Consider the following 23,129-nt stretch of genomic DNA (forward strand, 5'->3'; position numbering starts at 1 on the left):
TTTAAAAAGATATTGCAGAATATATTACAAGATATGTGAGAAATGGCCTACAAATACATAAAAAATGTGCATATGATTTAAAGCATATGATATTTCAAGGTTTCAAAGAAAATGTTTGCATTTTATGTTGTTATCTTTATTTATTTTATTTTATTTTTATGAATGATCAATGCACTTAGTTTAGCTTTACTATATATGTATACTTGTGAGGACACAATACATTACAGGTCCTTACCCAAACCTTAACCATCACCACTACCTGCCTGACCCCACCCTAACCACATTAATGTGAACCTCATTCTAACCTTCAACTTAAAACCAATTATTAACCCTCAAACAGCCGTTTGAAGCAGTCAGAACCAGGCCGTATGTCCTTACTTTCCAAAAAACTGTCAACACTATCCACTCCAAATAACCAAACATCTACACTTTCCAAAAATATTTTTACCTTTTAAAAAATGTCTCGACTTTCCCAAACTGCCTCCTGAATTTAAAAAAATGATCCCAACCTTTCAAAGATGGCCTCACTTTGAAAGTCAAATTGGTCCCCACAAAGATAGAACAGCACAAACACGCTCTCTGCCTCCAGCAGAGTTTGAAGGGGAGTGGCACGGGGAGAAGTTTTTTGGGCTCAGCAGGTTGGGGAATAAAAAAGAGGTGTGGCCACCAGCCTCCAAAAACTACCCTCCCCTGCTCCGCAGTCACAGTCTGACCGAGGGGTCCGAGGCTGACAGGTGGACAGAGAGACTACCTGCCTGCTGAGTTCCCCACGGTAGATTCCGCAGAGTCGCTTTGGCTGCCGTTTCCGTGTCAGTGTCAGAATGAGTTACTACGGGTCCCTAAAGGGCCTCAACGGTGGCCGCAAGGGCGGGTCCAAAGGCGACTTGACCGGAGGGGGGACCACCTATTACTCACGAAGCGAGGTCGTGCACGGAGGCGGTAATGGATACGATCCCTACTTGGACGGATACAACACCTACAGCTTTTCAAAGTCCTCTGGAGGCGGCATGGGAGGCGGCATGGGAGGCGGCATGGGAGGCGGAAGGATGAGCGGTGCGGGAGGCGGAATGGCGAGCGGCATGGGAGGCGTAATGATGAGCGGAATGCAAGGCGGAATGGCGAGCGGCATGGGAGGCGGAATGGCTAGCGGAATGTCAGGCGGAATGATGAGCGGAATGTCAGGCGGGATGTCAAGCGGGATGACGAGCGGCATGGGAGGCGGAATGAGGTATGGCTTAATTTTCTTGTTAACTTTACAACTCTATCTGCGCTCTCCTCGCAGCCACCTGTTGCCTGTTTCTGTAAACTAGGGTCCCTCTCTGCAGGGAGGATGCATGCCAGCCTGGAGAGCTGCTGTTTGCTATAAAATATTAATCATGACGGCCTGTTTTATCCCCGTATTTATTTCGGCCCTGAACAACGTGTGTAGACATAACAGTCCTTCAGCTAAAATAAAAAAAAAGCCCAGGCAATTGCAGCTCAAACACGTTTACCAAACAAATGCATCATAATATTTGCAGCAGTTTGTTATTAAGAGTTATTTTCTCGAAGAATTTGGCTGGTGTGCATTCATAGTTTGTTTGTTCAAGGAGCTACCACCTGACCTATTTATTACATTGATAGCCTACACAGTCATAACAAAACCATGCTGCACTAGAATACATGTCTAATGATGACGTAAGCTGCTGTTTTGCAGATATTTTAGAATCAGCTTCTTCGCTGTAGAGCAGCTTTCCTCCCTGAGTTTGATTTATAGCTCACACTGAACTGCTTAGTTCCCTCCACTGCAACAGCTTGTGTCAGTTTCAGACCTTCCGCACTGCCACCCACAGGGGAAATATGCCACTGTGGTACTTTAGAAAAGGCCAGAGAGGGTATATCTGGCAGACAAGATGTTGATTAGTTCCTGGGTTCAATCATTTCTTACTAATTTCATGTCATGGATTTGTTCCCAGGTATTTGTGTAGGCCTTCTGAATAGAAAAGTAGTGTTATTCAGCAACGACTAGAACTAGACCAATATGCCGACTGGGCCGATATATCAGCCGATTTGAGCTACTACCAAAAGCTCACAAAATACATTTGGTGCAGAGGAAATACGTGTGCGGATGTTTTGATCTTTGTTCATTGCCGTTTTTGCATCCAGCATTATTTTGTTTTGTGGAAGTGTGCGTTAGTTTAAGGGAAGTTTTGCTGCATTGTATATTGTTATTGGTACAAATATTGGCTGATAAGTAACAAGAAGTTGTGGTACAGAAATGCCAGAGATATATCTAACTTTATTTAGAAAGGGTGACCTTTTTGATGAAAGATCCTTATTACATTGTTGTTTATGTCACGCTTATGTTGTGAGAGACACCAACTTAAGCCTCACTGTTTTCTGTGTAACTACTGCATATGACGATGATAACGAAGCTTCTATTACTGTGTCATGCATGAACTAATCCCAGCCGTATTGGTTTACAAGACAATTTCACTCTTTGGAGAAAACTGCTTACAACAGCTTACATAGTAGACAAGCAGCGAAGCAAAGGTCTAAACTGTGATATTGTTGTGGATATGCCTTTATTATAGTAATTAGCTTTGTGGTCATGAGTTTACTTCGCTGCTCCCTGCAGTGGCTCAAGTTCCATCCACCAGCACGCCATGATCCTGCAGGCCCAGTGCCAGGAGCACCTAAAGTCAGCCGAATACGCCCTTCAGTCTGTGAGTCATGCGTTGTTTTGTAACGCTACTAATGCCTCTTTTCCTTCAGTACAGTAAATACAAGCCTGTCTCATTCATCTAGTCTTTATTTCATAAGAACAAGGATTGTGTTGCAGCTTCACTTGATGCAGAAAGATTGACAGCAATGATATTTGGTCGTAACTGAAATGAGTGAGCCTTTACTGTCACACTCACAGACACATAACAGAAGAATTTTGTTTGTTTCTCTGCGGGCTCAGTTTTTAGAGCCAAACCCCTTTGAGACATATTTCAACTGCCAGTGAATCTACTTCACACCGCTTTACATTTACAGCAGACACACACACACACACACACACTCACATGCATACTCCTCCTTCGCTCCTTGCTGAGCAAGTTTTTGTGCATTTTTGTGTGCTTTTCTGCTAAGTTCACTCGAAGTGCAAAACCCATCGTTGCATGCTTTAATGAAGTGGTTGTGTGATATACGAGCTAACATCGCTGGCTCTTAGTTGAATGAAATGTGTCAAATACTGTAGTGAATATTTCCTCTAATTACTTCCTTTCAAAAGTCATGAAATTATCCATTTTCAAGGAGGTCAGTTGTCTCATGGAGTTTTTCTCCATGAATTTGACATTTTTCGTCATGTCGACAAAGTCAGTGTAAAGCGAAAATGTTTGTTTGTTAAAGGAAGCAAAGACGATGTCATATCCAAAAAAGAACATCAACAAAGTTTTTACCCAACATAAAGTTTTTAATGACCAGTAACAGGAAAATAAATAAGAAGGAACACACTGTCGGATACTTTCGGTTGGTAGACACTGAATAAATTGTATAAAAGTGACGAACATTTTTTGGTCCTTTATCAGTTTAAAAATAGAAAAATTCAACATTTTGCACATTTCAACGTAGATGTAGGAGTGGATGCATATTTTGCATTTGTCTTTCTGCACAGTGATTTTGTACACCACCATGAATGCTTTGCTCATGCCTTGCAGGGCAGTGCCAGTGATGCAGAGCGCCAAATGTTACTGGCCAAAGAGACCATTGACCAGCTGAAGAACTGCGCGAGGGACATGAGCAAAATGGGACTGTCCAATGAAAACGTAGTCAGGACGTAAGGAAGACTTATCCCTTTCTCTCTTCTTCTTCTGATTTCTGTTTATCTGTATCTGAAATGATTTACATACAAGTCTTTCTCCTATCCTGATCCGTAGTGTGGAGACGTATAACGACCAGCTGAAGGGGGTCCACATGGCCATGACAGGCTCCATGCAAAGGAGGAGGAGCACCAGAGGGAGCTCCGGAGGCTGGGAGGAGCCTGCAAGGAGCTTCCAAGACGCTATGGCCTGGATTTCACAGCAAAAGGTGCGCACACACACACACACACACACACACAACTGCATGCCTAACCCAGACAGTCAGTGTAGAATTACTGCTGACAAGAAATATTTTGCATGAAGTTCTAAATTCAAGAACTAATCAGTGTCGAAACTGACTGACAGTGCACACAAGAGTTTAGACACGAAAGCTGTTTTCCGCTATGAGTTGTCAGAGACACTGGATTGAGATGGTAAAGCTCGTGGCAATTATGTTTCCCATTCATTTATGAGGAATTGAAAGAAAAACAAGGACACACAAGAGGTCATTCCCAAGTGTTTGGGATGTACTGCAGGGAAATAGACAATCAAAGAAGGCTTTGTCTTGTCATCAACTCTCAGACCAATTTTATTCTGGTAGATTCCTGAGATGTTTTTGGTGAAGAGGCTCATGAATTCACAAAAAGAAAACAAAAATCAAACGTGTTTCTCTGCCACCACCTGCTGGTGAGATTAAGTGCATATCAGGGTAACGTTTGAAAGACACTTTAAACTCCCTATCTGGGCTGCAAAAAAAGGTTTTCAGATGGTTTTGCAGTCTGCCGCAAAATTAACATAGAGTAAGCGTCTTTAGCTGCACAAGTTAGTTTCTGCTGGTCAAATAGCATGTTTTGCGTTTCAGCGTCTGATCGAAACCGCTTCCTGGGGAGAAGATGTTGCCGCCATCGATCAGCAGCTCAAAAGCCACCAGAACTTTCACAGCTCCATCCAGAGGAGCACCGAGGTGGACCGAGCCAGAGACGACCTGGTGGGTTCAGTCTGCACGTTTATCATTGCCGCTGGGATGAAACAATGCCACATTTATTATGGTTGCAACAGAAGTCAATTCATTTGACTTATAAACTTATTTGCCTGGTAAACGCTCCCATGTTTCAAGCTCCACAGGCTACTGTATTTTTAGATAACTTCTTGAGAGTGTGTTTCACTAACTGAGGTTGATTCTCTTCCCACAGAATAAGAAAGGAGACAAGGGCAATTCTCACGCTCTGGATCAGGAATGGGAGAGTCTGCAGGTGAAAGCAAAAACAATACTATGTTAGCTAATCACCACTTGTGTTGCGTATTTTCAGGTGAATTGTTGTATTGAAACATACTCTCTTCTCCCTTGCTAGCAAATGTCAATTGGACGGACCGAGCAGCTGCAAGAGCTCAAGCGGATCATCCAGGATATGTCCAAAGAGATCATGTGGGTGAACGAGAAGGAGGAGGAGGAGCTGATGTTTGACTGGGGAGACAAGAATGTCGACCAGTACATCCCCCGCAAGCAGGAGAGCTACTCAGTAAGTCAAGCAATTAAAGGATCAAACGTCCAATTGGAAAAATGGGAGGATTGGGTTCATTTGGATGCCTTGACGCTCCAGAAATCCTTGATTAATTCCAAGTTTTTTTAAGAGCTTCTTTCTAGTTGCTTAACATTCTTGGCAATCCTGTGGGTCTGAAATACAATCAGCTGTGATACATTCGATTTTTGGTAGCTGCAGTCAGTCATCCACTTAGAGCGAAGCCACAGAGTGTTCCTCCAACTGCATCCTGGTGTTTTCTGCGTCCCCTGTGATTACTAAACCTCCTCTTGTGTAACAGAAACTGATGAGTGCCCTGGAGGACAAAGAGAAGGACCTGAATAAGTTGAAAACCAAAGTGGATAACCTCCTGAAGAACAACCATCCGGCTTCAGACAAGATCGAGGTGTGGACCGATCCCTCCATCATCAGACAGTATTTACATGCATTTATAAGCGGGAGCTTCATCTTCAATGTTTCTATTTTCTTTGTCTGTGTTTTTCAGGCCTACAGGGACACTCTGCAGACGCAGTGGAGTTGGCTTCTTCAAATCACCAAGTGCATTGATGTTCATCTGAAGGAGAACGCAGCTTACAACCAGGTTACATGAAAAGAACATACAGCTTAAAGCCACTCTTAAGACATATTTATATATTTACAATTGATTAAATGACTATGTGTGAAGTAAAGGGTGTTACTCATAGTGATGTCACAGTTTTATTTTACTGCCAGCGACTTCACTGTTTTGGTTCACTCTCGTTACTGTCGTTTTCAGCAAACAAGCTCTGATAAACTACCTGCCCAGCACCAAATGGCAGACAGACAAAGTTAGCGACTAGCTTGTCAACACACTGGAGCGTGTAAAAACACTCACATTCTTTTCCATGGTATTAAAAAAGACACTTTGGTAGACAGCGATGGATGTTTCGTCCCACAGATCCAGCCCTAACTCTCACATTATCATTTTCAAACATTGTGGTTTTTATTGATGCAAAGGGGAAGTATGATGTCATTAATCAGTCACTGTCATCATTTGGATCCCGACACCTCTCCTCTCGTGTCATCAATGATTTTAGCATATGATGGTCTCGTTTTTTCTATTTTAACGGACTTAATGTCAAAATAACACTGCAGAAACCACATAATGCATTCCTGATGATGTCTTCTATGTATCTCAGTTCTTCAAAGAGGCCAATGAGACGTACAGCGGTCTGCAGAAGGAACACGAGTCGGTCCGTAGGATGTTCACCTGTGACAAGAACACTTCACTGGAGGACCTAGTGGAGCTCGTCAGAGCACTGGAGGTACAACAGCTTCTTTTCTAATTATTTCTCCTATAATCTCAGAATGTCTGTAGATGGTCAAAACTCACCACTCACATTACTTTTCACTGCAGTAAGCTGTTTTGTCCTGTTGCAGATGTGTTCACCTTCTAACCTTTTCTAATTATGTCTGTTCACGTTTCAACCTTCTGTCATTATATATTTAGTTTGATTCTTTTCGTTTTATCATTGTCTTCAGTTTGAATAAGCTACAGTTTGTAATTATTTTTATTGATCCGCATTATTATTATCAATAATATTCTTGGGTTTGAATCTTGATTTGTATTATTATCTCCAGAGGAAGAAGGAGAAGATTCTGGAAAACAAGATGCAGGTTCAACATCTGGTCAACAAGTCCAAGAGCATTGTGAGACTGAAACCCAGAAACCCTGAGGAGAAGAGCAGCAGCCCCGTCATTGTCAAAGCCCTGTGTGACTTCAAACAAGACCAGGTCAGTTTTCTAAGGATCACGTCACATACACACACCGTTGGTAATAAATTCATATCGTTATGCCCGGTCTAGGGGTGACCAAGACACAACATGAATAAACCCCATCTTTCCCATTTCCCAAATCAGCCATGGATATGGATCACAGAGAACAAAATATTTTAGTATATTTACTGATTTGGATTAACATACTGAGATCCTAGTCAGACTAAACAAACCAAAGCAGATGCCATCTTCACTCTTTATGTAGGGAGTCATCATCAATACGTGCCAATCACCTGCTGGAACCGCTTGCCAATGGTGTCCTCGTCCTGGCACACACCTATTTGCATACGCAACTTTTCTTGTGGAGCCAGATTTGATTCTGTTTGTTTATTTATTTGGTGGTGACATTTGTTTTTATTGGACTCCACAGAAGGTGATCTGTAAGGGTAATGAGGCCATCCTAAAGGACAACAGTCAACGCAGCAAGTGGGACGTTACGGGCCCCGGAGGACTTGATATGTTGGTGCCCTCTGTGTGCCTGATCGTACCACCTCCCAACCCACTCAGTGTCAGTCTGGCCAACAAGTAAGATGCGAAAAGGGTTTGTTGTGGCTGAGACGAAGATACAAAAAAAGCTTGTTGTTTTGAGGTTAAGTTTGAAATGTTGTCTCTGTGTTTTCCAAAGGAACGAGCAGTACTATGAGGCCATCCTGTCAATCTGGAATCAGCTGTACATCAATGTTAAGAGTCTCCTCGCCTGGCAGTACTGCCTCTTGGATATCAATAAAGTCAACTCCCTCACCGTGTCCATGGTAAGTGATGAGTAAGCTCTCTGAGGTCAGCCTATGCATACAAGTATTATCATGGGAATGTTTTAAATGGAGTCCTTTTACTTACCTTTTGGTTTCTGATGTTGGTTAGACGTAAGTCAAACTTAATGTTTGTGTGTGTGTGTGTGTGTTCAGCTGTCCCGCATGCGTCCTGAGGAATACCGTCAACTTATCAAGAGTCTGGAGACTCGCTACGAGGAGTTCAAACGGAGCAGCTACGGCTCCCAGATGTTTGGTGATGAGGACAAGAGAAGCATTGAGAAACAGTTCACCGGAGCTCAGACCCACTATGATCAGACGGTGGTGCAGCTGCCTACTTACAGTCAGTATTACCAAAAATATAAACCTCACACCCCAATTTATACTTTGATTTGCAGGTGACGATGTGTCATTTTATTGTTGTAATTAAAAGATGAGTCATTGAATATAAATCAAATCAGTAAAAAGACAAGATTTTTTTTTTTGGTGACTAGAATTATAATTTAGTGTGCATGTTTTTATTACTTGATCAGTGAAACAGAAATGTTGCCGTAAGTGCATTGATAATACAGAAATTCAATTATTTTGTTAATCACCTTTACCACCAATGTTGCCTAATTTATACATCTATATTGGTATTGACTATTGTTTAGAAACTTGAATGTCTGCACCTGTATCAAATATTTGAGGAGAAAATCAAAAATGTAAAAAAAATTTAAATTGCTCATTCTTAAGAAGCCCTTTAAAAATCCCCCTATCTGTGGGATAAAGACGTTTTTTAAGATTTCGATTAGAAAACCCACACCACGTCCTGGACTCAATATAAAGTCCTCTAATAAAACCAAGTTGTTTTGACATAAAAAACTATTGTGTGCGAGACTGCAAAGCATGTTGTGTTTACACAAGATTCCACTTGTATGACCATAGAATCATCTTTTCCTCCAACTATTACGAATAAAACATGTCTTGTGTCTACTCACAGTTGCACAGCAGGGACACATAGAAGTACAGCAAGCAGCCGAGCAACGAGCAGCCGAACAGCAAGCAGCTGAGTTCACGATGCGCGAAGAGGAGGCCAGGAGGTTCGAAGTGGAGACCAGGAGGCGCGAAGAGGAGGCCATGAGGCTCGAAGTGGAGACCAGGAGGCGCGAAGAGGAGGCCATGAGGCGCGAAGAGGAGGCCAGGAGGGTCAAAGAGGAGGCCAGGAGGGTCAAAGAGGAGGCCAGGAGGCTCAAAGAGCAGGCCAGGAGGAGCGAAGAGGAGACCAGGAGGCGCGAAGAGGAGGCCAGGAGGCTCGAAGACGATGCCATGAGGCTCCAAGAAGAAAGACGAAAAGCGGAAATAAAAAAGAGAAAAATTGAGCCCAAGGTGGTGAAGGTGAAGGTGAAGGCGGTCTCTAATTCTGCCCCTCCTGCCTCCCACTCCTCCTCTTCGTCCTCCTCCTCCCGCAGCTTATCTGAGCTGCATGCGCTCAGACTCAGGCTGGAGGGCGCCGAGGACACACTGAGTCAGCACGTTCACATCTGCTTCGGAGACGACGGGATGCACGACTGTGGCCTCAAGGTCTCTCAGTTAGAGGTAGACACGAACACTCATAAATACAAAAAAAAGACACGCATGCAGTATTGAAAACAAATCTTATTCTAATTACGCATTCATTGCAATAACTTTACTTGTGCGTTTCCCTGCAGACGGTGCAGCGTGATGTCCAATCGATGCATGCGGAGTACTTGCGTCTGAAGGAGCGTATCTTGATGGAGCTGGAGTCCATGAATGATTCCGATAAAGCCCAGTTCCTCCGCAGTGAGATTGGAGTTATTGACCAAAGACTGGGCAGTCTGGAGAGCAGCTCGTCAGCTTACCTGCAGCGGTAAGCCTACGCAAACAAACTGTTGTTTTTTTAGCTTTGATTATTCCAGAAGTCTTATTGAGATCAAGAACTCATTAGCAAGAACAACCTGAGATTACATTTTATATACACAAGATCTCAACTAAGAAGATCACAGATCTAAACTGTTTTCTCCAGCAGATGTCCTAGAGTGTTAAAAGTACCATCGCTTTTCTCACACATTACTAAGCCAACAAAAGTAAAGAAAAACACTCATCGATCTCACACATTATCAATAAATGTCTTCTAACATCATTTCTTCCTCTCTATCAGGCTGCAGGCTCTAAGGGACATGCTGGAGAGTGTGGCACGAGCTGAAGACATAGTGAAAGTTCATGAGGCAAGACTGACAGAGAAAGAGACCACCTCTCTGTCACAGAGTGAAGTGGAGGATTACATGTTGGCCCTGAAGGTATTTTATAGGACATATTATATTTTCACAGAATATTTTTTTATATTGCTTATATTTAATATTGGAAGATATTGCTGCGTTTCAGTTAACTTTTTACATGTATTGTACAAGTAACAAATAATCATTGCTTGGACAGGCAACCACTGCATATTAGTGCTTGGCTGAGTGGTCACCCATCAGTTTAAATTAGGAAAACTGATGTGAAAAAAGCTTAAGAGTCCCAATGTGTATGCCACAATTCTTTAAAGACATATTGATAACTTGTCAGGGATGTCACATTTGACTGGTGTTTCCCGTGTTTTGTTTGATGTTTAGAATATTAAAGCAGAGCTCGATCAGAAGAAGGATGTTCTGGCCTCCATGGAGGCGGAGTTGGCCAAGGCCAGCCACTGGAACAGCCAGGTGGGCGGGCCCTTCCACAGATGTGACATGATGCTATGCAAATACACTGACCAGGTGACCATGCTGTCAGACCGCTGGAGACGAATCCACGGGCAGATTGACACAAGGTATGTCTGCCTCTCTTTCAGATATCTATTTTACACAAGGGACCCGTGTTAAACCTAACTTAACAATTGACTATTACACCAAACCTGAGCACCTGCAATATCTCTTTGTCAAGCCGTTTAAACAAGATACTGACTCTATGGTCAGCCAGTTGATCACTGCCAAACCTATTTACCGTCAGGCTACATGTATGAATCTGCGGCCCGTTTTACACACAGATTGTGAAAGTGGCATGCTTCACAGGGGATTGGTGCTTGCCAATTTAACACAGATGTGTGAGTCCTACAAGGCTCTTGAATGCTCATGCATGGGTTGAATGTATGTTGTTAATGTAAGAGGAAAAAGGACTGCTGCTTGAGTAAAAAATGATAAGGTTGCATTTTGTGCACTGGGAACTTGTGATGGGCATTTTCAACAATTCATTGATTCATTAAAAAAATGAAAAGATTTATCTATTGTGATTTTTTGCAACTCTCTGTCTTTCTCCCTGTGTCTCACGTTAATCAATAGTTTCTACTGTAAAACACGCTGACGATATGTCGCTTTATTATGAATTTGTTCTCTTTCTTGCTCAGAGTCCAGGATTTGGAGTTGTATCAGCCTCAACTGCAGCGCTACAAGCAAACCAGCGCCTCACTTACTGAATGGATTGATGCCACAAAGAAAAAACAAGATGCCCTGCAGGCCACCAAGATAGAGAGCGTCCCAGGACTGATAGATCATATTAACAACCAGAAGGTTTCCTGCTCAGCCCTTCATTTCTATCGATTCATTTGCTTATGGCGTTGAGGGCCTATGTCCATGTGTTTTTAAGTCATCCGACATCTTTATATTATTGTCTTCTCCAGGCCCTGAACTCAGAAATCAAAGTGAAGAGGGAGACAGTAGACAGAGTGCTGAAGGACAATGAGGCCTGTGTGAATTCTATCAAGGTAATGAGGCCTACATACAGTATATACTGCCTTCAAACTCATTCAAATAATTAATTTCATGACTATGTCTGTTTTACAGGACTATGAAACAGACCTGGCCTCTTACACCTCTGGTTTAGAGACTTTGCTCAACATCCCGATCAAAAGGACAATGTTGAAGTCACCGTCGATGGATCTTAATCTGGAAGTAATAAAACCAAATTGGAACAGTTGTCTCATTAAAACACTGAAGCTACTTTTAACATATGGTGACCCACAAGTATTTGAAAATGTTTTCCCGTTTATGCTTGTATGTTAAGGTAAAGGATCAATTACATTTCTATGAATCAATGAATCAATTGACGCGTTATCTTAATTTATCTTTTATCTTTGCCTTGTCTTTGTCTCAGGCTACACAACTACAAACCCGTTACATGGAGTTGCTCACCCATTCTGGTGACTACTACAAATTCCTGGGAGAGCTGCTCAAAAACATGGAGGAGCTCAAGGTACTGATGTTGTATTTTGTAATTCTTTGAATATTTGTGCATGCTTTGTGTTCTTTCACATTTTTGTTGGTCCTGTGTCTTTATTTGCTTTCTGCATTTTTTTAAATGTGTTTGTGTTTTGCTCATCATTTGCATCATCTGACCCAGGGACCATGGAAAAACTAGCAATTTGGCAACATTTCTCATATTTACATGATAATTATGTCAATTAATATAAATCTTTCCAGTGGTTAAGTTCAATTAACCTAAATTACATTTCGTTAGTTTTAAGTTAAGTTTTATTGAGTTACAAACAGTTGTCTTGAAGGTGTAGTGTGTAGGATTTGGTGGCATCTAGCGGTGAGGTTGCAGATGGCAACTATCCAAAACTTATCCCGTGTGCCAAGCGTGTAGGAGAACTATGAAAACACAAGAAACGTGAAAGGCCCGATTTATAGCCAGTGTTCAGCTTGTACATTCTGGGCTACTCTAGAAACATGGAGGCCGGCTCCGATAAAAGGAACCGCTCTGTATATATAACTAAACGTCTCATTCTAAGGTAACAAAAACAATTCTTATTTTCAGGTGATTTTACACTAACGAAAACATAATTATTAATGTCATATCCTATTTTTGCCAATAGATCCCCCTAAATGAAACACACTGTTCCTTTTTAAAATAACCCCTTTTAGTGTTGGAATTTCCACGTTTTTACACACTTCAGTATCTTTATTTTTAATTGATTTGGTTTCACAACCTACAACCTTACTGTTTTAGTTCATTGTCACCACTCGCATCATTCCTGTTTCCAGCTGCAGTAGGCACCTGTTTCAGCAAAGCAGCTCTGATAAACCCACTGTACACTACCTGCCCTGTACCAAATGGAAGACGGACAAAGTTAGAGACAAGCTGGTGAAAACTTTGGCGCATTTAGAAACTAAAGAAATAGATATATTGGACTTGCCTCAAGCTAAATGTATCGTTGCTCCATGACTGGTCGATGTGTTAATTGGCAAATGCTTTGTAACACCATATCAGCCCTAGTGATGCCATGTCAGTGTTGTGTTTACAGCTTGTTGCACTGACCCTAAGTGGCCAAAATACCAATAATGCAAGCCTAAAGAAGCTTTGGATATTCTTTGGATGTTGAGTGTTTTTATGAATCAGTTAAACCCATTTGAATCAATCATCCAAGTACACTGTGGGGAAGTATTTTTATAATAAGTACATTAAAATGTACTTGATTAAAGTTCCTAAAACTACCTCTGCAATTACCTTTGCTTCATCTTGCTTTCAGATTCGTAACACCAGGATTGACCTGTTAGAAGAAGAACTTCGGCAGTTGAGGGACAACATGCAAGACCACAACGCTAAGAACAAATCTCTGGAAGATGCTGTTTCCCGTTACCAGCTGGAGTTGTCCAGCTCACAGAACAAGCTGCTGTCAATGGAGGAGGTGAAGCAAACCGCTGCACTGCAGTGCAGTGCCACCAATGACAGTCTGGCAGACCTCAATGATGAGGTGGCACGTGTCAAATACATGCTTGAAGAAGAAAAGAGGAAGACGAAGCTGGCAGAGGAACGCTACACCATGCAACAGGAGGAGTACGAGTCGGTGCTGAGGAAGAGGCAGAAGGAGCTGGAGACGGTCAGCTGGTCCAAGACGGAGGTGGAAAAGAGTGTTGCAGATAAGGACCACGAGATTGAAAAGCTGAAGCGGCAGTTGGCTGAGGAGGCAGCGAGGATCAAGGATCTACAACAGGAGATGTCAAAGGTAAGGAGCCAATTCAGTGAGGAGATCAATAACTTAAAGCTCAGCTATGAGTCCCAGATCCACGTCAGCCGCACAGATATCCAGAGGCTGGCAGCCCAGAGGGAGGACAATACAGCTGATATCCAGCTGCAGAAGGACAGGATGGAGGCAGAGAGCAGGAATCTGGAGGAGGAGCTCAGGAGGCTCAGGATGTCTATGAGCCTGGCTGAAGAACATAGGATGAGGGCAGAGGAAGAAGCTCACAGTCAACGTGCTGTCATCACAGAGGAAGGGCGCAGGAGGAAAGAACTGGAAAGTCAAGTGGAGATGCTGTTGAGGCAGATAGACGAGGAAAGCAGCCAATATACAGAGGAGCTGGCTCAAGTCATGAAAAGTCTGCAGGACAAGATTGAGGAGCTGGCCTACATTACACATAGTCTGGAGGAGGAGACCCGCAGGAGGAGAACTATAGAGGAAGGGCAAAGTGTGCTTGAACAGACTTTGGCCCAGCTGCAGGTGAAGCTAACCAGTTCATCAATGGCTGCTACTCAGCTGGGGGAGTGCGAGGAGGAGCTTCAGGAGATGCGTTTGGAACTGGAGAGGGAGAGCAGGGAGCGAAGCAGAGTAGAAGAGAACATGAGCAGGTTACAGGGACGAATGAAGGACCTTCAGGCTGTGAGAGATGGGCTTGAAAGCCAAGTGGAGAATCTGAGAAAGGCTAACCAAGAGGAAGTATCCAGTAGAAGGCAGGTAGAAACAGAGCTGGAAAACAACACCATGACCATGACAGACTACATTAACACCATTAACACTCTACGCCTGAGCCAAGAACATGCCAGCACGTCAGAAAAGAGAGGGGAGAAAGAGCGTCTTAGGTTGCAGGAAGAGATGGAAAGAAGCTCGAGACAAAACAAGACCTCTGCAGAGCGCATAACCCAGCTAAACGCCGAGCTGAAGGCCCTGCAGCAACAACTTCTCCAGGAGCAGGCCAAAGGCAAAGAGGCAAACCTAAGAAATGAGGGCCTTTACAGAACTATAGAGGAGAAGAGTAAAGCACTGAACGAGAACTCTATTGAGCTTCAAAGGCTAAAGGAGATGACAGAAACCCAGACCAAAGAGAGGCTGAGGCTGGATGAGAAACTAAGGGCAACACAATATGATAAAGAGGAACTCTTGAGATCCAAAGAGGGAAGTGACGATGAGCTCTCCTCCCAGATTTCTGGTCTGGAGCTGCAGCTGCAAGCCAGTGAGAGGAGCAATGTAGATTACCGCAACCTGGTCTCAGAGCTCTCATCGGAGAGGGAGAAACTCAAGCTGGAGACTGAGAAAATACAAAAGCAGGCCACTGAGGTACATGGAAGTTTGGCACTAAGTACTGGACTACTCTCTTCTTTCCAAATCAGAGTCCTAATTTGGATCAATCAAGTAGCTATTAGTGTCTTTAGCCAAACTTTTGCCTGCATGCTGGAACACCTCTAGATCCCCTATAGATGCCTCCCACTTGGTAACTCTGATTTGAACACATATTGCTGTATGTGTTTGAATAAACTTGCATGTCAATCACTTGCATGCAAATATAATATGTGCCTTTCTGCCTGCCGACCGATAGTGGATCTGCTTTAGGATTGGGAAGGTTGATTTCACAAACAAAATCTATTGATTTTTAAATATTGGGTTTTTTCCTACTGGATAATTGTCTTTAATTATTGACTATCTTAATGCCATTACTTAGATATTTTAACTTCCCAGTCTTGCAAGACATTATCTTGTTTTCATGTTTTTCTGAAGGTAATTAGTGTGCATGCTATATTTTTGTTTGTATTTTGTTAGAAGGCACACAGACTTGCTCTTAATATGTTTTGACTATTTTTATAATCAAACAGATGTTGGTTAAATTGTTATGCATTTAACACTGTGACTTTTTTTAAGTCTATTTTGCCACATTTAAAATGAATACAGATGCAGGACAAGACAGGCGCTACAGCAAAAACAAAACACATTCAAAGCCAAACGGTTGTAACCCCTTTCACTGTTCTGTTTATAGAAAAAATATATAGAGCAAGTATGTGTGCTGTCCTCCTTGATAGCATTTAAGTTTACCATTAAGATTTACTAGCACCAGTACAAATGTTGGTGCAGTTCATTTTTATAGTAGCACGATCATTTCTGATTTAATTTTTATTTAGATCCAAACCTGTCCTTGATTGTATGCTTGTATACTGTGATGTAAATTGCAGAAAACAAGTGTATGGTTCTTGTGATACACAGTAAATGTATCAATGTATTTCTGAGTTGACTAACATTTTGTTTCTCTGCTTTTTTCCTTCTTTTTTTCTGCATAGGACAAAGATCGCTACCAAAGGATGGAAGACGAACTCAGTCGCATTAAATTGTCCCAAAACTCTGAGCTTCACAATAAGCAGGAGGAGAACGAGAAGGTTAAGAGAGATTTAGCCTACTGGAAGGATCAGTATGAAAGTAAGCAGGGCCTGATGAGGGAATATGACACGGACAAGGAACGTCTCAAGAAGGAAAATAACTCTTTGAAAAGTGAGATAGAAAAGCTGATGAGGGAACTCAGGGAGCTTGATGAGACTTATAAAAGTAGGCTGTCAGCCATGCAGAAAGAAGTGCAAGAGGTAGCTGTTGTCAGAAAAACAATGGAAACGGAGCTGATGAGAGCTAGGGAGCCCCCGACCTTGGATGCCTCCACTCTGGTTTTTGACGGAGTCCGTAAGCCAGTCACAGCAAACCAGTTGCTTGAATGTGGTGTTTTGGACAAACCAACATTCAGCCAGCTTGTGAAGGGGCAGAAGACTATCCCTGATGTGTCTATCGACAAAAAAGTCAGTCTCAAAGGGACAGGCCCAATAGCTGGGGTGGTAGTTGAAGGTCTGAAAGGTCCAGGGTATATTAAAGGACCCATATGCAAAATGACATTCACAGAAGCAAAGAGAGAGAATCTGCTACCTCCAGATAGCGTTGACCTGCTACTGGATGCTCAGGCTGCCACAGGGCACATCATTAACCCCAGAACTAATCAGAAGTTGACAGTTGAAGAGGCATGTGATCAAGGTGTGGTTGATGAAGACGACAGAGAGAGGTTGCTAGCAGCAGAAGCTGCAGCTGTAGGATATCTTGATCCTGGCAAAGGCAAACCCCTTTCAGTATTTCAGGCCATGAAGAAAGGACTGATTGACAAGAACACAACACTGCGTCTGCTACAAGCCCAGGAGTCTGTGGGGGGCATTCTAGATCCTGTACTCAGTGTGTTCCTTCCCAAAGACACAGCCATTGAGCGTAACCTTATTAATGATGACATATATAGTGCTCTGAATCAGAGACCTGAGCTCTATCTGGACCCAGAAAAAGAGGATGGTGCAACCTATACCTCAATGAAGAAGAGATGTAAGGTAGAGCTACACACAGGCCTTCTGCTTCTTCCTGTCCCTGAGAAGATAGACGCCTCCAAACTTGTCTTTGATGGTGTTCGGAAACCTGTCACAGCCAAGCAGCTGCTTGATTGTGGTGTCCTGGACAAGCCAACATTTATAGATCTAGAAAAGGGGAAGAAAAATGTCCCAGAAGTGTCTGTTGACAAATACGTTAATCTGAAGGGGACTGGGCCTATTGCTGGGGTTGTAGCTGGGAGTCTAGGCAAAATGTCTTTGTCAGAAGCCAAGAAACAGTTCCTCCTGCCTGAAGATAGTGCCGATTTTCTACTAGAAGCCCAGGCTGCCACAGGTCACATAATTGACCCCAGTAACAATCAGAAGCTAACCGTAGAGGAGGCCTGTGCCAGAGGAGTGGTGGACATTAGGGATAGAGACAGATTATTGGCAGCTGAAGCTGCTGCTGTGGGATACAAGGATTCTAGCTCAGCCAAGCCTCTGTCCGTGTCTGAGGCTATGAAAAAGGGACTAATTGACAGGAAGACTGGGCTACGCATGCTGCAGGCCCAGGAGTCTGTGGGGGGCATTCTAGATCCCAATCTCAGTGTGTTCCTCCCCAAAGATACAGCCATCAAGCGCAACCTTTTGGACGAAAACCTCCGTCAAGCTCTAAAACAGAATCCTGAGTGTTACCGTGATCCAGAAACTGAGCGTGATGCCAGCTATGAAGCATTGAAAAAAAGATGCAAGACAGAACCTCACACAGGTCTGCTTCTTTTACCAATCACTGAGAAGCTTCACCCTTCCAAATTGATCTTTGATGGTGTTCGTAAGCAAGTAACAGCACAGCAGTTGCTTGATTGTGGGGTCCTGGACAAACCAACATTCAACCAACTATTGAAGGGAGATAAAACTGTCCCAGAGGTGTCTGTGGATAAGAAGGTATTTCTAAAGGGGACAGGATCAATTGGTGGTGTGGCAGCTGGACCTTTAGGGAAAATGTCTTTATCAGAGGCCAAGAAACAGATGCTCATGTCCCCAGAAAGTGCAGATTTGCTACTCGACGCTCAGGCTGCCACAGGACACATCATTGACCCCACAACCAATCAGAAGCTGACAGTAGAGGAAGCTTGTGCAAGAAGAGTGGTGGACAATAGGGATCGAGATAGACTCTTGGCAGCAGAAGCCGCTGCTGTGGGATACCGGGATCCTAGCACATCTAAGCCTCTCTCAGTGTTTGAGGCAATGAAGAAGGGATTGATTGACAGGAAGACTGGGCTACGCCTGCTGCAGGCCCAGGAGTCTGCTGGAGGCATTCTAGATCCCAATCTCAGCGTGTTCCTCCCCAAAGATACAGCTATCAAACATAACCTTTTGGATGACGACCTCTGTCATGCTCTAAACCAGAGTCCTGAGTGTTACATTGACCCAGACGCTGAGCGTGGTGCCAGCTATGGGACTTTAAAGAAGAGAAGCAAAATACAGTCTCAGACAGGCCTAATACTTCTACCAATCACAGAGAGAAAAGACCCTTCCAAACTGATGTTTGACGGAATCCGCAAGCCAGTCTCAGCACTGCAGTTGTTTGAATGTGGAGTCCTTGACAAGCTAACATTTGACCAACTAGTCAAAGGGGAGAAAACCGTTCCAGCAGTTTCTATAGAAAAGAAAGTCTATCTTAAGGGGACCGGAGCCATTGCTGGGGTGGTAGCTGGACAGGAAGGAAAAATGTCTTTCTCAGAAGCCAAGAAACTGTTGCTCCTGCCTGAAGATAGTGCATATTTGCTACTAGAAGCCCAGGCTGCCACAGGCTACATCATTGACCCTAAAACTAATCAGAAGCTGACAGTAGAGGAGGCATGTGCCAGAGGATTGGTGGACATTAGGAATCGAGACAGATTATTGACAGCAGAGGGTGCTGTTGTGGGCTTCAAGGATCCTAGCTCAGCCAAGCTTCTCTCAGTGTTTGAGGCAATGAAGAAGGGATTAATTGACAGGAAGACTGGGCTACGCCTGCTTCAGGCCCAGGAGTCTGTGGGAGGAATTGTAGATCCCAATCTCAGCGTGTTTCTTCCAAAAGATACAGCCATCAAGCGCAACCTTTTGGATGAAGACCACTGTCGTGCTCTGAACCAGGGCCCTGCTTGTTATATTGACCCAAAAACTGAGCGTGATGCCACCTATGGGGCTTTGCAAGGAAGATGCACAATAGAGCCTCAAGCAAGCCTTCAACTTTTGCCAGTCTCTGAAAGGTTTGACCCCTCCAAACTGCTCTTTGATGGTGTCCGTAAGACCATCACAGCACAACAATTGCTTGATTGTGGAGTCCTGGAAAAGCCAACATTTAACCAGCTATTGAAGGGAGAGAAAACTGTCAAAGAGGTGTCTGTGGATATGAAGGTTTTTCTAAAGGGGACAGGATCAATTGCTGGTGTGGCAGCTGGACCTTCAGGGAAAATGTCTTTTACAGAAGCCAAAAAACAGAAAGTGATGTCTTCTGACAGTGCTGACATGCTACTGGAAGCTCAGGCAGCCACTGGCAACATCCTTGACCCCAAAACTAATCATAAGCTGACTGTAAAGGAAGCACGTGCCAAAGGAGTCGTGGATAAGGAGGATGAATCAAAGTTGTATGCTGCTGAAGCTGCTGTTATAGGTTACAAAGACCCAAATACTGGCAAGCTCCTGTCAGCAGGCCAGGCAATGAAGAAGGGATTAATTGACAAGGACACAGCTCTACGTATACTTCAGGCTCAAGAGTCTGTAGGGGGTATTTTTGACCCTGCCCTCAGTATATTTCTACCCAAAGACATTGCTATGGATAGGGATCTCATAGATGAGGACCTATATCAGGGCCTGAATCAGTATCCTAAGTGTTATCTGGACCCAGACACCCAACAAGCAACTACCTATGTATATCTGAAGAAAAAATGCAAAGCAGATCCAAAAACAGGTCTTTTGCTTCTCCCTGAACCTAAAAAGCCAGTAACTGTCCAGGGGCTCAGGGGCCAGGTGTCGGTCATAGATCTAGTGGATGCAAACCTTTTAAACCAATCAGATATGGACCAATTGAGGGAGGGCAGATTGACGAGCCATGACATTGAAGACCGCCTGCGCGCCTACCTGAGAGGCTCCACCTGCATAGCAGGGGTTTTTGATGAGGCCAGTGATAAGGTGATGCCATTCTATCAGGCCATGAAAGAAGGACTGTTGCAACCTGGGACCACTTTGGAACTGCTGGAGGCCCAGGCTGCCTCAGGTTTTATAGTTGATCCTGTCAACAACCATTACCTGACTGTTAGTGATGCCTACAGTAAAAGACTGTTTGGGGCAGAGTTTAAAGACAAACTGATATCAGCAGAGATGGCTGTGACTGGCTACAGACTGCCTGGTACAGACAAGGTTATCTCCCTCTTTCAGGCCATAGAGAGAGGTATGGTGGAGAGAGGTCATGGCATCCGTCTACTAGAGGCCCAGATTGCCAGCGGTGGTATAATTGATCCTGAACATAGCCATCGTATTGACGTGAACGTAGCCTACAAGAGAGGTTACTTTGATAAGGAAATGAACAAGATCCTGACTGATCAGAATGCTGATACTAAGGGTTATTTTAATCCCAACACAGAGGAAAACCTAACTTATCTGGAGCTTAAGAAATGCTGTATCACAGATAAGAAATCTGGCCTCATACTTTTGCCTATCGAGGACAAGAGAGAGTCGACTCTGAAGAACACTCGGAAAAGGAGGAGAGTGGTAATTGTAGACCCAGAGACTAATACAAAGATGACAGTACGTGAAGCGTATGACAAGGGGTTTATTGACCACGAAACCTTCCTGGAGCTCTCCAAGCAGGAGTGTGAATGGGAAGAGATCACTATCACTGCTCCAGATGGTTCCACACAATTTCTTATCATTGACAGGAAGACTGGAAAACAGTATGATATTACCGAGCTGCTTGAAAAGGGAGTAATTCATCAATCAGATCTAGATAATTACCGATCGCGTACCATCACCCTTAATCAATTTGCAGATATTATCAGCAACAAGACCAAATCTGGATCATCATCAGTATCCTCATCATCAACTTCAAGATCGTCAGCAGCCGCAGGTACAAATTCAGTGACATCATCATCAAGAACTTCAAGAACATCAGCATCCCCTGGTACATCTTCAGTGACATCATCAACTTTAAGAACTTCATCAGCCTCAGTTCCATCCTCCTCATCATCAGTCCTGTCAAGACCCTTATCACCTACTCTTGCCAAGATGACGACAACAAGAACTACAACTGTCACAGAGCGAAGCGCCTCAACCAGCAGTGTAGCTGAAGACTCACCAGACTCCTTTAGGGCTATATCCGGCATATCTATCTCTCTGGCCTCTCCTGTTGAAACAGTAGGTGACCAGGAACCTGTAGGTGCCATCTTTGACTCAGACACTATAGAGAAGATATCCATCACTGAAGCTCTAAATCGTGGTCTGGTGGATTCCATCACTGCTCAGAGACTGCTGGAGGCTCAGGCCTGCACAGGGGGAATTATTGATCCCACAAATGGCCATAGACACAGCATCCAAGAGGCCACCCGCCTTGGCATAATAACTGCCGACATGGCCTCTAAGCTTAAGCCTGCCCAGAAAGCCTTCTTTGGCTTTGATGATGTCAAAACCAAGAAGAAGATGTCTGCTGCTCAAGCCATTAAGGAGAGATGGCTGCCATATGAGGCTGGGCAAAGGTTCCTGGAGTTCCAGGTTGTAACTGGGGGGCTTTATGACCCAGAAATGGGCTGTAGAAGAACCATAGAAGACGTTGTGAAAATGGGTTGGCTGGATGCGAGAGCAGGCCAGAACCTCAAAGACATCGGACACCACACAAAGAACCTAACTTGCCCCAAGAGCAAACTTAGGATCTCCTACAAGGAGGCTCTTGATAATTGTCTGGTGGAGGAAAACAATGGGTTAAAAATGCTCCAGGCATCATCTGTCTCTTCCAGAGGGATCAGCAGTCCCTACAATGTCTCTGCCCCAGGATCCACCAGTGGCTCCAGGAGTGGCTCAAGACAAGGCTCCCGCAGGAGCAGTGTGGACCTAGGCTCTTCATCAACTTCTCACCAGAGTCGCATGAGCCTCACCACCTCCTCATTCATCAAATAAATCAAGAAAGATCCTGCACATTCATACTATTTTCTTTGAAATTAATCAGAATCTGTTAACCGTATAGTGATTGTTGAGAAAACAACTGATGTGTTGAATATGAGGAGAACAATTAAAAGATAATGTAGCTACTTCAAGGATAATGCTCTTAAGGCTTTTTTTTTAATTTTAGCTTTGGTGTTGCTATGCTACGCTTTTATAATTCTATAGTTCAAATGATTTTGACAATAAATATCACCAAGATATTTTTGTGAAAATGGACTACGGTATTAATGGGAGATATTTTATGATATTCTGATTGAAAATAAAGTGGATATTGATATAATTGTTGGTTCCCTTAAGTTGCCTTAGATTTCATACACATAATACAAATATTTTTTTCCAAATCTTTCTTATATGCGATTTCTTTTTAAGCTTTGCATTGGTAACTAAATGGTCTTATGTTTATAGTTATTTTTCATCTGAAATGCCTGTTTTGTGAGGGAAGGGATGCAGGGTTTGATTATATACTTTGGCTTAAGTACTATTTTTTCATGTACTGAATCAGCTGTTTTGTAACAGTTCAATAATCAATCAAAATAAAAAAGATTCAGTCTTTTTCTCATATGGATTGATGACTGTTTTTATTCATGGTCAGTTTTCATGCACACTTCATGCATACATTTATTATACAGCAGGTTTTCACATACAATGTTTCAGTTTGGTCAAGTCAGAACTAA

The 23,129-nt window shown here is 43.3% G+C and overlaps 1 protein-coding gene across 2 annotated transcripts; it reads left to right on the plus strand.

Moving 5' to 3' along the window:
- The first annotated feature begins 718 nt into the window (after window positions 1–718).
- dspb (desmoplakin b) lies at window positions 719–23,014 on the plus strand. 2 transcript variants are annotated; one of them, XM_079157692.1, is made up of 24 exons: window positions 719–1,228; window positions 2,618–2,705; window positions 3,684–3,802; window positions 3,903–4,053; window positions 4,687–4,812; window positions 5,018–5,077; window positions 5,177–5,344; window positions 5,646–5,750; window positions 5,850–5,945; window positions 6,523–6,648; window positions 6,965–7,117; window positions 7,530–7,684; window positions 7,785–7,911; window positions 8,065–8,251; window positions 8,891–9,486; window positions 9,600–9,778; window positions 10,070–10,208; window positions 10,524–10,717; window positions 11,291–11,453; window positions 11,564–11,647; window positions 11,727–11,834; window positions 12,037–12,135; window positions 13,412–15,217; window positions 16,210–23,014. In XM_079157692.1, the coding sequence occupies exons 1-24, from the start codon at window positions 822–824 to the stop codon at window positions 22,408–22,410; spliced, it is 11,637 nt and encodes a 3,878-aa protein (XP_079013818.1). In that variant the 5' UTR covers window positions 719–821; the 3' UTR covers window positions 22,411–23,014. The 2 variants fall into 2 exon arrangements, with proteins under 2 accessions (XP_079013818.1, XP_079013819.1); XM_079157693.1 differs by having other exon boundaries at window positions 13,412–13,888.
- Window positions 23,015–23,129: the final 115 nt, after the last annotated feature.

The sequence above is a fragment of the Pholis gunnellus genome, assembly GCF_910591455.1.
Source record: "Pholis gunnellus genome assembly, chromosome: 4".
Classification (NCBI taxonomy): domain Eukaryota; kingdom Metazoa; phylum Chordata; class Actinopteri; order Perciformes; family Pholidae; genus Pholis; species Pholis gunnellus.